This window comes from Hippocampus zosterae, chromosome 6, assembly GCF_025434085.1.
Source record: "Hippocampus zosterae strain Florida chromosome 6, ASM2543408v3, whole genome shotgun sequence".
Lineage (NCBI taxonomy): Eukaryota > Metazoa > Chordata > Actinopteri > Syngnathiformes > Syngnathidae > Hippocampus > Hippocampus zosterae.
The window spans coordinates 23498117-23511718 of record NC_067456.1 but is presented as its reverse complement, the minus strand read 5'-3'; the positions used below and the strand labels follow the sequence as shown (position 1 = coordinate 23511718).

The 13602-nt window shown below is 42.3% G+C and overlaps 1 protein-coding gene across 6 annotated transcripts in view; it reads right to left on the bottom strand.

Moving 5' to 3' along the window:
- Positions 1–723: 723 nt before the first annotated feature.
- sh3glb2a (SH3-domain GRB2-like endophilin B2a) overlaps positions 724–13602 on the bottom strand; it is a 37589-nt gene continuing 24710 nt past the window's right edge. For all 6 annotated transcript variants that reach the window (XM_052068301.1, XM_052068302.1, XM_052068305.1 and 3 more), the window contains one exon: positions 724–3340. In XM_052068301.1, the coding sequence (XP_051924261.1) occupies positions 3233–3340 (108 nt within the window). In that variant the 3' untranslated portion in view covers positions 724–3232. The remainder of the gene's footprint in view (positions 3341–13602) is intronic.

Below are 13602 nucleotides of genomic sequence, written 5' to 3'. Positions count from 1 at the left end.
GAGCGCAACAGCTCTGATCACAAACTGCAATTGCAGACTGCTGAGCGCTAACAACTTCCGGTGACGCAGGTCACGCGCCCACCGTAGGTCAAAGATTTACCTGCTTTATGTTATTTTATTTAAAAAAAATTTAGGGTGAAAATGAGACTGATCAGGGTCCAGTGTACATTAACACAAAAAATATATTACTAACATGCACAAAGACACACAAATGGTAGGTTTTTTTCCCTGCTCAACACCCCTCGCGAACGACTTGGGACCAGTCCGCGATCTACCTGTTGATCGCGATCGACGTAATGGGCACCATTGGAAATAAAAGCACACTATATATTTTTTTTCTTTTACAATGTTGCCATTAATACAACACAGCAATGGTTTTATGTTGAAACTGGCTTTGACAAACAAGGTTTCACAAAAATTTGGCCTTCATCATTTAGGTTCCTTTTACAAAGAGTTGAAAAAGTCGAGTTGCTTGATCACAAATCCTTAAATCATCAAAAAACAAGAGTATTCTGGAAAAGATATCTTATCATCATCCAACTTTACAATCAGGAGACACTTTTATCGATATACAGTCAATGCAAAGGGTTTCTGGAAAACATCTAAAAAAAAATGCTGGACTGTTCCAACTTTCATAACATCCCATGTCTTTCATGTGTGGAATTGGTGATGGAGGTGTTGTCATGGGCAGGTACAATTCGAGCTCAAAAATGTTGATCTGACTACTAATAGGAAAGCACTTTATTGTGCGGACAAACAATGCATCAAAACATAAGCAGAAATAAAACCTGATCTTAACCCAATAATGAATTCAGGCTACTTTGCTGAATGCCGATGATTATTTTGAGTTAAAAAAAAAGACAAATCTATATATATATTGCGCGTCGTCCCGCACGCGGTCTGTCCTTCCGTCTGTCCCTTTTCAAAACGTAAATACTTCACCGCGCCGCCACTGCGCCGCCACTGCGCCGCTCAGGCAGTGGCTCACTACGATCGCGCGGGCATCTTAGCGAAAAAATGTTGTCTACCCACAAGCATTGCAATAAAATTGTTAGTTATTTAGTAGAGCTAAACATCTCTTTATTTTCACGATAAGCAATGAAGATGAACAAAAAGTTGAACCAAGCAACAACACTTTTGTGGGCCGAAGGCCCACCTTACCAGCCTTCCGCAGGAACTAGCTGATGAGCCGCCCAGAGGGCGGCGAACCACCACCTTACCAGCCTTCCGCAGGAACTAGCTGATGAGCCGCCCGGAGGGCGGCGAACCAGCTAGTCTGGTTATATTTCTAATTATATAACCTTGTCCAAATGCTCTTTGAGTCCCTTGAAATATTATTAATCTACATAAAACTGCTGCAATTCCTGAAATTTAATTTGATATTTATATATTTTTTTCTTCTTAACCCTTTCATGCATCAATAATAACCGGTAACCTGATTAGTGATAAGGTGTCCACTGTCGTAATCGCTGTCCCCCATAAAGCAAATCAAAATGAAATATTACAAATCTTAAGTGGTAGTCAAAAGGCAAAGTCATAAAAACTATCAACAATTGTTCCGAGTGTTGTCCTCTTTTATAGTAAATCTGACCGCACTTACGCTCTTGTTCAAATTCTATACTATAAGCTTATTAATCATTGTCTGAAAACTCGCTCAGAAAGATTATATTCTATAACTTTATGCATTAGACTTGCAGAAGAACTGACACAATTTAATTCGTCTTCATCTCGGTTCAGTGCAGACGTTTTAGCTTTTTTTTTTTTAACTTAAACATCACGTGCCCTCAAAACACAAAATAAAAATAAATAAATAAAGGCAACAGCAATACATTAGCAGATAAACATACATTTTCAGCGAAAAGTGTGCGGTACTTCACATTTGTAGCTTTAGCTTGAAGTTCAACCAGGTCAAACGTATTACAATTTGGAGGTGGCAGAGGCACATTTTGTGAAAAATACGCACCAAAATTCAAACAATGTTTGGTCCTCATACATTGTCAGCATATGGCATGAGAAGTCAGACTGCTCAAACGCTGCCTTTCATTTGGCTTTTAGTGGCAATGAAACAAAAACTTGAAGGGACTGGGATGGGGCCCAACATCGGCACTTATTTTATAGTTCTGGACTTAAACATGTGTACAACTGCGATGGATCATCTCCACTCATGCCCACTCATCACAATATGTAGGAGTTTATGGACATTAGATAGGTGCTCTTGAAACAGAAAAAAATCACTTTGTGTCCGAAAAACTATGCCCAATCATCACGAACACTTACGTGCACAGCTCTAATCAAGCTCTTAATCGTGCCCATTTTCAACCTCTTAAAATATCATAATGATTGTCCCAATATTTGAGGATTTTAGGGATGCAAATGTAGTCTTCTTTCTTACGAGGAAAAGGCTGAATGTCCATAAAACCCCATATATTGGGGGAATCGTTTGAATATTTTCAGATTGAAGTGGGCATGGGTAGAGATGTGCACCTAAATTTGGGTGGTGACCACGTTTTTTGAGCATTTAGCGACATTGTGTTGTTTGTTTTTGTCTTTTAATTAAGCAGTTTTGACTTTGCCTCCACAGCCAGTTCGTTGTGATTTTATTCAGAGGTTGAAGTGGGCATAAGTGAAGATGTCTACAGAAATATTGGTGATGATTGATCACAGTTTTTGAACCTAAGTGACATCAGCGTTTTAGAATGTTTTCAGTGTTTCCAGTTACTTCGCAGATATCACACCAAGGCATGGGGGACGGGGAGGAGGCAAAAAAAGGCATTCCAGAGGCACTTACTTACAGATGGCTCCGAAACAGATCCCTAACAGAAATCAATGCCAATTTATTATTCCTGAGCAAGAAATACATAACGTGAGTTTGTTTGTGACAACGATAGTCCCTTTCAAGCCACTTTGAAACATCATTATCATTATGGAGTAAATAATTCCAAATGTACACAACAGAATATGTAATTTGAAATGGAATTTGCACTAAGTCAACACAAACTTGTGTTTTGAAAGTTATTCAATTTGTTGTAACTTGCGTCACTGACTGGACGCATTGTTGTCAAACAAGTGTCAATACTTGTAACACATTGGAAGCTATGTGAAGCTTATAAATTAGATCAAACAGCTGCTGTCTGTCGTGTCATGCTAGTGAAAGGAGAGTATGAGGAACTGGAAAATGCATTGAACTGACTTCAGTCGTACCAATTCATAAAATTTGGTGTCAGTGTGTTCTTCAGCTGAGAAGCTCCAGGTATGTGATAGGCACTTTTCCTTTTTGGTCCCCCTTTTCACCAACTAGCCAGTCACAGTCCATTCCTGGGATTGTGTAAACAGTAATTATCTGCAACACACAAAAAAAAGCAGGTCACTTGAAGGTTTGTATGTGATAATGACAGAGATAAAAAAATGACTCACTGAGGAAATAATATGCGACATAATAATGAGACGTTTACTCAGGATGTTCCAGTTCTCTTTTCAAACCAAATCATTTAGTGGTCCTGTCAGTGTAGGTTGTGTGTTTTCCCTGGTTTTGTGTGGTTTCTCCCCAGGGAGTCTAGGTACGGCAGCTGGAATAGGCTCCAGCACCCCCCGTGACCCTTGAAAGGATAAAGCGGATCGGAAAATTGATGAATGAATGGATGTTAAACGATAGTATGAGTTACATAATGATAGTCACTGTGTTCTCAATGACTATCCCAGGGGTGTCAAACTCAATTTTGTTGCGGGCCACATTGTAGTTACCATTTCCCTTGGACGGCCGTTATGACTGTGAAACTTGATCAATAAGTCAAGAATAATGGTTTACTCAACTATTCTTGAAGTTACTCAAATGAAGGGTTTGATAACAAGAAAATGCTGACAATATTCTCTTATTTATAACATGAGAATTTGAAATTTTGGAATAGATTTTAGCAAGCATCATGGAAGTTGACATGTTTGATTTGTTTTCGCGGGCCACACAAAATCTGGCCAGATCCAGATCTGGCCCCCGGGCCTTGAATTTGAAAGATTTGGACTAGCCAATAGCTTTGGCTACATCAACAGGTAGGAAGCGCTCCACAGTGAAACCAGGACATTATGAGATGATTGTCAACAGACCTGCTTTACAAGTGCAGTAAAAGTTTTGCGAGCATGTGTCCACCTACAGAAATGTGTAGGTAATTTTGCTTTGTTGGGTGAGGCTCGAGAGACCAGGGTCAAAACAGGAATGAGGATTGTAATCATGTTAAACATGACTCACGCCCACACACTTTCCATTGTGTGTCTGTGTGCTAATGACGACCGGAAATTGTTTGGATTACGCAATGAACCATTCCAGGTGTATGTTAAGCATATGGCAATATGCTAGACATGTCAGGGCAACTGTACAGCACGTCTTGTAAGATGTTAGATTCGGCGCATGTACAAACCAATTTCACTGAAGTTGGAACAGTGTGAATACAATGATTTGCAAATTATGTTCAGCCTATATCTAATTGCTTAAAGCCTATATTTAAAAGCACGGAAGCTAACCGCAGACGTTAGCACGGAAGCTAACTGTGAACACACGCTATGCAGCTGGAACCCACCACCAAAGACCAACCAGCCGAACGCCAGGGGCCCGGAAAACCCACTTGCCACGTTAGAAACACCCAGCAGCAAGCCCACTGGACACTGGTCACAAACTAGCATACAACCGGCTAGCAACGAGACCCGACAAAATGCCACCCCAAACAGAAGCAAGACACAAAGCAGGATGAGGACTACAACTCCATCAAGAAAAAGAGGTTTTTACGGCGCTCTTGCAACAACAACAGGAACATTTCAAAGGATTTGTCAAGATGATAATAGACTCAACAAACTCACGTCTTGACACTTCTACCAGGGAAGTCCAAGAAATAAAAACCAGCATCAACTTTACCCAAAAAGAGGTAGACAAATTAGATTAGATTAAAAAAAAAATCTAATCTGTCAAACTGGCCATTCCAAAGACACGCAAACAGAATTCTACAAAATATGTGACGGCATGCTAGTATTGACAGACAAGATGGACTACTTGGAAGGACAGTCAAGAAGAAACAACTTGGTAATTGATGGAATTGAGGAAACACCAGGAGAAACGTGGACTGAAACAGAGGAAAAATCCTCAAGGAGAAGCTGCTGATACAGGGGCAAATTGGTTTGGTTTGGTTTGGTTTGTTTATTGAACATAAAACATATACAGTAATAATTTGACAGAAAATAAGGTAGATAAAAAAGTAAAAGAAAGAAATCAGTCTTCATTCAACACAGTTTTTATGTTCAAGGGAGTAGGAAGAAGTAAAAAACTTATCTAGTCCAACCCCGTTATGTGTTTATATCTACTAAATCATTTTTATATCAATCAGAAAAGAAAAAGTAAGAAGTCTCCATTAAGGCTCATACTTTACCCTTAACCTTGATATTTTCACAACTTTTGGTTTGTATCGGGATTATATACATCCTCACCCTGGCACTCTTGTGTCAATTTTCTCTTGTATTCATAATGGATATTGCAATACCTTTCTCTATTTATCAACTTAGTTCTGATTTATCATTATATTTAATGTTTAGAATTTATCATTTTAACTCTGATTGGTGTAGGTTGTTTGTACTATTTTTTTGAATTTGTTTTTGAACTCAGCAAGCGATTTACTCATTTTTAGGTCCGTTTCGAGATTATTCCACAGATTAACACCTTTGCTAGATACACTTCTTTGCTTGATGTTTGTTCTTGTTTTGAGTTTTTTGAATAAGTTGGTACCTCTTAATTCATAGTTGCTTTCTCGAATTTCAAAAAACTTCTGAATGTTTTGGCAGAGCAGGTTATTGTGTGCTTTGTACATTAATTGGGCGATTTTAAAGTCAACCAGGTCATAAAATTTCATCGTATTTAATAAATAGTGGATTTGTGGGTTCCGTATATTTTGATCTATTAATAATTCGCATTGCTTTTTTTTGTAGTTTGAGAATAGGGAGTGTGTTTGTTTTGCAGGCATTTCCCCATATTTCCACACAGTAGGTCATGTATGGTAATAATAATGAAGTGTATAATGTGTACAAGGATCTCTTATTTAGCACTTCCTTGGTTTTGTAGAGGATCCCTACGGTCTTGGCTATTTTTCTTGTTACGTTATCGATATGTGGTTTCCAAAATAGTTTTGAGTCTATTACTAATCCGAGAAACTTGGTTTCATATGCTCTATTTCAATTGAGTTTACCATAATTTTAGCTTGGTGTTTGATTGGTCTTGTGCCAAAAACAATTGACTTCGATTTTTTCAGGTTAAGTGACAATTTATTTCTGTCGAACCAGTTTTTTAATTTGTTTAATTCGTTTTCTACGGTTGTCAGGAGCTGTTTCAGATTTATTCCAGAACAGTAGAAAGTTGTATCATCAGCAAATAGGACACATTTAAATAGTTTTGAGACCTTGCAGATATCATTTATATATAAGATGAATAGTTTTGGACCAAGCACTGACCCCCAGAGGAACTCCGTGAGTGATTTTCAGTTGATACTTGAACTTTTTTTATTGTTGAGTTGCACGTACTGATATCTGTTTTCTAAATAACTTTTTATCCATTTATAAGCTACACCTCTAATGCCATATCTTTCTAGTTTTTTCAATAATATACTGTGATCTATTGTGTCAAAAGCTTTTTTTAGATCTAGGAAAACCCCAACAGTAAATTCTTTGTTGTCTATATTAGTGGCTATTGCTTCCACAAACTCCATAACTGCCATTGAGGTGGTCCGTTTTTCCCTGAAGCCATATTGATTCTCACTTAAAAGCGCATGCTTTTGTATAAAACTATCAAGTCTGCGAGAAAATAGTTTTTCTAATATTTTTGAAAATTGTGGTAGTAGTGATATTGGTCTATAATTTGTAAACAGATGGTTTTCTCCACTTTTATAGATTGGAATAACTTTAGCAATTTTCATTTTTGATGGAAAGATACCAGCTTCCCCTCCGTGAGTCGTCACCTTACCGTGGTGGAGGGGTTTGTGTGTCCCAATGATCCTAGAAGCTAAGTTGTCTGGGGCTTTATGCCCCAGGCAGGGTCACCCATGGCAAACAGGTTCTAGGTGAGGGGCCAGACAAAGCACGGCTCAAAAGACCCCAATGACGACAAAAATAAATGGATCTAGGTTTCCCTTGCCCGGACGCGGGTCACCGGGGCCCCCCTCTGGAGCCAGGCCTGGAGGTGGGGCTCGTTGGCAGGCGCCTGGTGGCCGGGCTTACACCCATGGGGCCCGGCCGGGCACAGCCCGAAGAGGCAACGTGGGTCCCCCTTCCCATGGGCTCACCACCCATGAGAGGGGCCAAAGGGGTCGGGTGCAATGCGAGCTGGGCGGCAGCCAAAGGCGGGGACCCTGGCGGTCCGATCCTCGGCTGCAGAAGCTAGCTCTTGGGACATGGAATGTCACCTCTCTGGCAGGGAAGGAGCCCGAGCTGGTGTGTGAGGCAGAGGATTTCCGACTGGATATAGTCGGACTTGCCTCCACACACAGCCTGGGTTCTGGTACCAGTTCTCTCGAGAGGGGTTGGACTCTCTTCCACTCTGGAGTTGCTCACGGTGAGAGGCGCAGAGCAGGTGTGGGCATACTCATTGCCCCCCGGCTCACTGCCTGTACATTGGGGTTCACACCGGTAGACGAGAGGGTTGCCTCCCTCCGCCTTCGGGTGGGTGGACGGGTCCTGACTGTTGTTTGTGCATATGCACCAAACAGCAGCTCAGCATACCCACCCTTTTTGGAGTCCTTGGAGGGTGTGCTGGAGAGTACTCCTGCTGGGGACTCCATTGTTCTGCTGGGGGACTTCAATGCTCACGTGGGCAATGACAGTGATACCTGGAGGGGCGTGATTGGGAGGAACGGCCCCCCCGATCAAAACCCGAGTGGTGTTTTGTTATTGGACTTCTGTGCTCGCCACGGATTGTCCATAACGAACACCTTGTTCAAACATAAGGGTGTCCATATGTGCACGTGGCACCAAGACACCCTAGGCCGCAGTTCGATGATCGACTTTGTAGTTGTATCATCGGATTTGCGGCCGCATGTTCTGGACACTCGGGTGAAGAGAGGGGCGGAGCTGTCAACTGATCACCACCTGGTGGTGAGTAGGCTCCGATGGTGGGGGAAGATGCCGGTCCGTCCTGGCAGACCCAAACGTATAGTGAGGGTTTGTTGGGAGCGTCTGGCGGAATCCCCTGTCAGAAGGAGTTTCAACTCCCACCTCCGACAGAGCTTTTCCCATGTTCCGGGGGAGACGGGGGACATTGAGTCCGAGTGGACCATGTTCCGTGCCTCTATTGTTGAGGCGGCCAATCTGAGTTGTGGCCGTAAGGTGGTTGGTGCCTGTCGTAGCGGCAATCCTCGTACTCGCTGGTGGACACCAGCAGTAAGGGATGCCGTCAAGCTGAAGAAGGAGTCCTATCGAGCCTTTATGGCCTGTGGGACCCCAGAGGCAGCTGACGGGTATCGACTGGCCAAGCGGACCGCGGCTTCGGTGGTCGCCGAGGCAAAAACCCGAGCGTGGGAAGAGTTCGGTGAGGCCATGGAAGCCGACTTCCGGACGGCTTCGAGGAAATTCTGGTCCACCATCCGACGTCTCAGGAGGGGGAAGCAGTGCACCACTAACACTGTGTACAGTGGGGATGGGGCGCTGCTGACTTCGACTCGGGACGTTGTGAACCGGTGGGCAGAGTACTTCGAAGACCTCCTCAACTCCACCAACACGCCTTCCTTTGAGGAAGCAGAGCCTGGGGACTCTGAGGTGGGCTCTCCTATCTCTGTGGTTGAAGTCACCGATGTGGTTAAAAAGCTCCTCGGTGGCAAGGCCCCGGGGGTGGGTGAGATCCGCCCGGAGTTCCTCAAGGCTCTGGATGTTGTGGGGCTGTCCTGGTTGACACGCCTCTGCAACATCGCGTGGTCAACGGGGAGAGTGCCTCTGGATTGGCAGACCGGGGTGGTAGTCCCTCTTTTTAAAAAGGGGGACCGGAGGGTGTGTTCCAACTACAGAGGGATCACACTCCTCAGCCTCCCTGGTAAGGTCTATTCAGGGGTGCTGGAGAGGAGGGTCCGTCAGGAAGTCGAGCCTCAGATTGAGGAGGAGCAGTGTGGTTTTCGTCCCGGCCGTGGAACAGTGGACCAGCTCTACACCCTTAGCAGGGTCCTTGAGGGTATGTGGGAATTCGCCCAACCAGTCTACATGTGTTTTGTGGACTTGGAGAAGGCGTTTGACCGTGTCCCTCGGGGAGTTCTGTGGGGGGTGCTTCGTGGGTATGGGGTACCGAACCCCCTGATACGGGCTGTTCGGTCACTATACCACCGATGTCAGAGTTTGGTTCGCATTGCCGGCAGTAAGTCGGAATCGTTTCCAGTGGGGGTAGGACTCCGCCAAGGCTGCCCTTTGTCGCCGATTCTGTTCATAACCTTTATGGACAGAATTTCTAGGCGCAGCCGAAACGTTGAGGGGGTCCGTTTTGGGGGCCTCAGTATTACATCCCTGCTTTTTGCAGATGATGTGGTGCTGTTGGCTCCTTCAAACGGGGCTCTCCAACTCTCACTGGAGCGTTTCGCAGCCGAGTGTGAAGCGGTTGGGATGAAAATCAGCACCTCCAAATCTGAAACCATGGTCCTCAGTCGGAAAAGGGTGGAGTGCCCCCTACGGGTCGGGGAGGAGATCTTACCCCAAGTGGAGGAGTTCAAGTATCTTGGGGTCTTGTTCACGAGTGGGGGTAGGAGGGAGCGGGAGATCGACAGGCGGATCGGTGCAGCGTCTGCTGTGATGCGGACGTTGTATCGGTCTGTCGTGGTGAAGAAGGAGCTGAGCCAAAGGGCGAAGCTCTCAATTTACCGGTCGATCTACGTCCCAACCCTCACCTATGGTCACGAGCTATGGGTCGTGACCGAAAGAACGAGATCCCGGATACAAGCGGCTGAAATGAGTTTTCTCCGCACTGTGTCCGGGCTCTCCCTTAGAGATAAGGTGAGAAGCTCAGTCATCCGGGAGAGGCTCAGAGTCGAGCCGCTTCTCCTCCACATCGAGAGGAGCCAGATGAGGTGGCTTGGGCATCTGATTCGGATGCCTCCTGAGCGCCTCCCCGGTGAGGTGTTCCGGTCATGTCCCACCGGGAGGAGACCCCGAGGAAGACCCAGGACACGCTGGAGAGACTATGTCACCCAGCTTGCCTGGGAACGACTCGGGATCCCCCGGGGAGAGCTGGAAGAAGTAGCTAGGGAGAGGGAAGTCTGGGCTTCCCTGCTAAAGCTGTTGCCCCCGCGACCCGGCCCCGGATAAGCGGTAGATGATGGATGGATGGATGGATGGAGATACCAGCTTTGAATGACAGGTTGCATATGTGTGTGAAAGGTCGCACTACATATTCTATAATCTGCTTGATTATTGTCATATCAATATTAAAGCAATCAGTTGACTTTTTATTTTTAAAAGTTTTTATAATATTTGATACTTCTTCTTGTTTTACTGCAGTAAGGAACATCGTGGAGGAGTTTTTTTCTACGTATCTATCCACTTCAAACAGGTCTGTTGGATCAGGAATTTGTTTTGCTAGGTTACTGCCGATGTTGACAAAATACTCATTAAATTCAGTTGCTATTTCTGCAGTTTTTTCCAAAATAGTATTTTTGCCTTTGATAAAATACTCTGGATAATCCATTTTTTTAGGACTTTTTCTGATTACTTGGTTAAGGATTTTCCATATTTCTTGTGTGTTACCTTTATTCTGCTCTAATAGTGCATGATAATGATCTCTTTTACTGGTTCTTATAATATTTACTAGTTTATTTTTATAGGTCTTATATTTTTTTCTGCTTCTTCAGTTCTGAATTTTAAAAACAATTTATATAAATTGTTTTTCTTTTTACATGCGTTTTCTATGCCTTTTCGTTATCCATGGCTTTTCTATCGAAATAATTATGAAAAACTGCAAAAACAGGCAGGTGGTCACTTATGTCATTAATGAGAAGTCCACTTTCCATTTTATGATCAATCTTATTTATAAATATGTTATCTATTAATGTGGCCGTGTCAACTGTTATTCTGCTAGGTTTCAGGATTACTGGGAAAAAGCTGTTGCTGTACATAGTATTTATGAAGTCAGTTGTTTTTTTGTGTCTATTTGGGTTTAATAAGTCAATGTTAAAGTCACCACATATTATTCGTGTTTTCTTATCGTTGTAGTAACTGAGCATATCTGTTAGTTTTTTATTGAATGTGTCAATACATGTTCCTGGTGTCCTATAGATGCAACTTATGATATTTGATGCCTTTTTATTGTGTATTTCAATGGTTAGACATTCCATTAGGTTTTCTATTGTGTTTGTCAATCTCTCGATTTTACTGCATTTAAGTGCTTTGTCTACATATATTGCAACCAGCCAGCGTGCGTGATAGAGCCAGTGACCACGAGGGACCCAGCGATGACGGCGAGAGAGCGAGCGACGACAGCGAGGGAACCAACGACGACCGCGAGGGAGCCAGCGACGACCGCGTGGCAGCGGGAAATTCACATCCCAAAAACATGGACTTCCAACCCTTTGAAGATATTGACTATAAGTCATTTGATCCCGAGAACAATTTGGACCCAGACAATAACTTCTTCAACAACAAACAAAGGGTAAGAAGGCTATGAAATGTTTGCAACTAATGGGGAAAACAAAAAAGGAGGGGAGGGGGGGGGGTTGCAATATATGTAGACAAAGCACTAAATTGCATCTGTAGGTCACCAGGATCATGTATTGTTGTGTTTATTATTTTACTTTATGTTAACTGTTGTTAAGCGCTTTGTTACAGCTGCCGCTGTTGTGAAAGCGCTATATAAATCAGCATGTATTGTATTGTATTGTATTGTATTGTTTTGTATTGACACATTCAATAAAAAACTAACAGATATGCTGTTACAACAACGATAAGAAAACACAAATAATATGTGGTGACTTTAACATTGACTTATTAAACCCAAATGGACACAAAAAACAACAGACTTCATAAATACAATGTACAGCAACAGCCTTTTCCCAGTAATCCTGAAACCTAGCAGAATAACAGTTGACACGGCCACATTAATAGATAACATATTTATGAGTAAGATTGATCATAAAATGGAAAGTGGACTTCTCATTAATGACATAAGTGACCACCTACCTGTCTTTGCAGTTTTTCATAATTATTTTGATAGAAAAGCTAAGTCAACAACTCACATAACAGAAATAAGACTAAGAACCCAACGCTCGATCGATGCTTTTAAGCAAGACCTAGAAAAACAAAACTGGACCGAGGTCTACTCAAACGAAGACCCAAATACAGCATTTGAAGTGTTTCAGTCTACCATAATCTCCTTATATGATAAACATTTTCCATTAACTAAAGTCTCCAAAAAGTATAAAGACCCAAGTAAGCCATGGATAACGAAAGGCATAGAAAACGCATGTAAAAAGAAAAACAATTTAGAAAAAAATTGTTTTTAAAATTGAGAACTGAAGAAGCAGAAAAAAAACACCTATAAAAATAAACTAGTAAATATTATAAGAACCAGTAAAAGAGATCATTATTAGGCACTATTAGAGCAGAATAAAAGTAACACACAAGAAATATGGAAAACACTGAATCAAGTAATCAGAAATATTCCGAAAAAATGGATTATCCAGAGTATTTTATACAATACAATACAATACATGCTGATTTATATAGCGCTTTCACAACAGCGGCAGCTGTAACAAAGCGCTTAACAAAACAGTTAACATAAAGTAAAATAATAAACACAATACATAACATAAAAGACGGACAGTCGTGCAGTCCTAACGACTTTTCTGTCACACACTTTGTTGTTTGAAGCAGTTTATCAAAGGCAAAAATACTATTTTGGAAAAAACTGCAGAAATAGCAACTGAATTTAATGAGTATTTTGTCAACATCGGCAGTAACCTAGCAAAACTAATTCCTGATCCAACAAACTTGTTTGAAATAGATAGATACGTAGAAAAAAAATTGTCAAATATTGTAAAAACCTTTAAAAATAAAAAGTAAACTGATTGCTTTAGTATTGATATGACAATAATAAAGCAGATTATAGAATATGTAGTGCGACCTTTCACGCACATATGAAACCTGTCATTCAAAGCTGGTATCTCTCCATCAAAAAAGAAAATTGCTAAAGTTATTCCAATATATAAAAGTGGAGAAAGACATCTGTTTACAAATTATAGACCCGTCTTCCTCAACTGGCGGGCCGCATCAACGACCGGACCGCCGACCTCCTCTGTCCGGGCCCTCGGCAAATTGTATAAAATAATAATTTATAAAGTGATTTTTACGTTGTACATTTTCTATTTTTGGACTATAATCTGCGCATTACCGCAATCGCTTGTGAAAATTATCCGTTGTATTATTTGCGTGCACGAACAGATGTATTGCAGAGGACGCAGCAGCGCGACTGTGTGTGTATAATGTTTGACGAACTGGAGACCAGCAGGCTGAGCAGGGCATGTCGGCGATAACAACGCACTGATTGGCTCCTCTGAACTTAAGGTGTGCCCATACATAAGCGTCAGCACGCGTCTATCCCAATACACACGCATT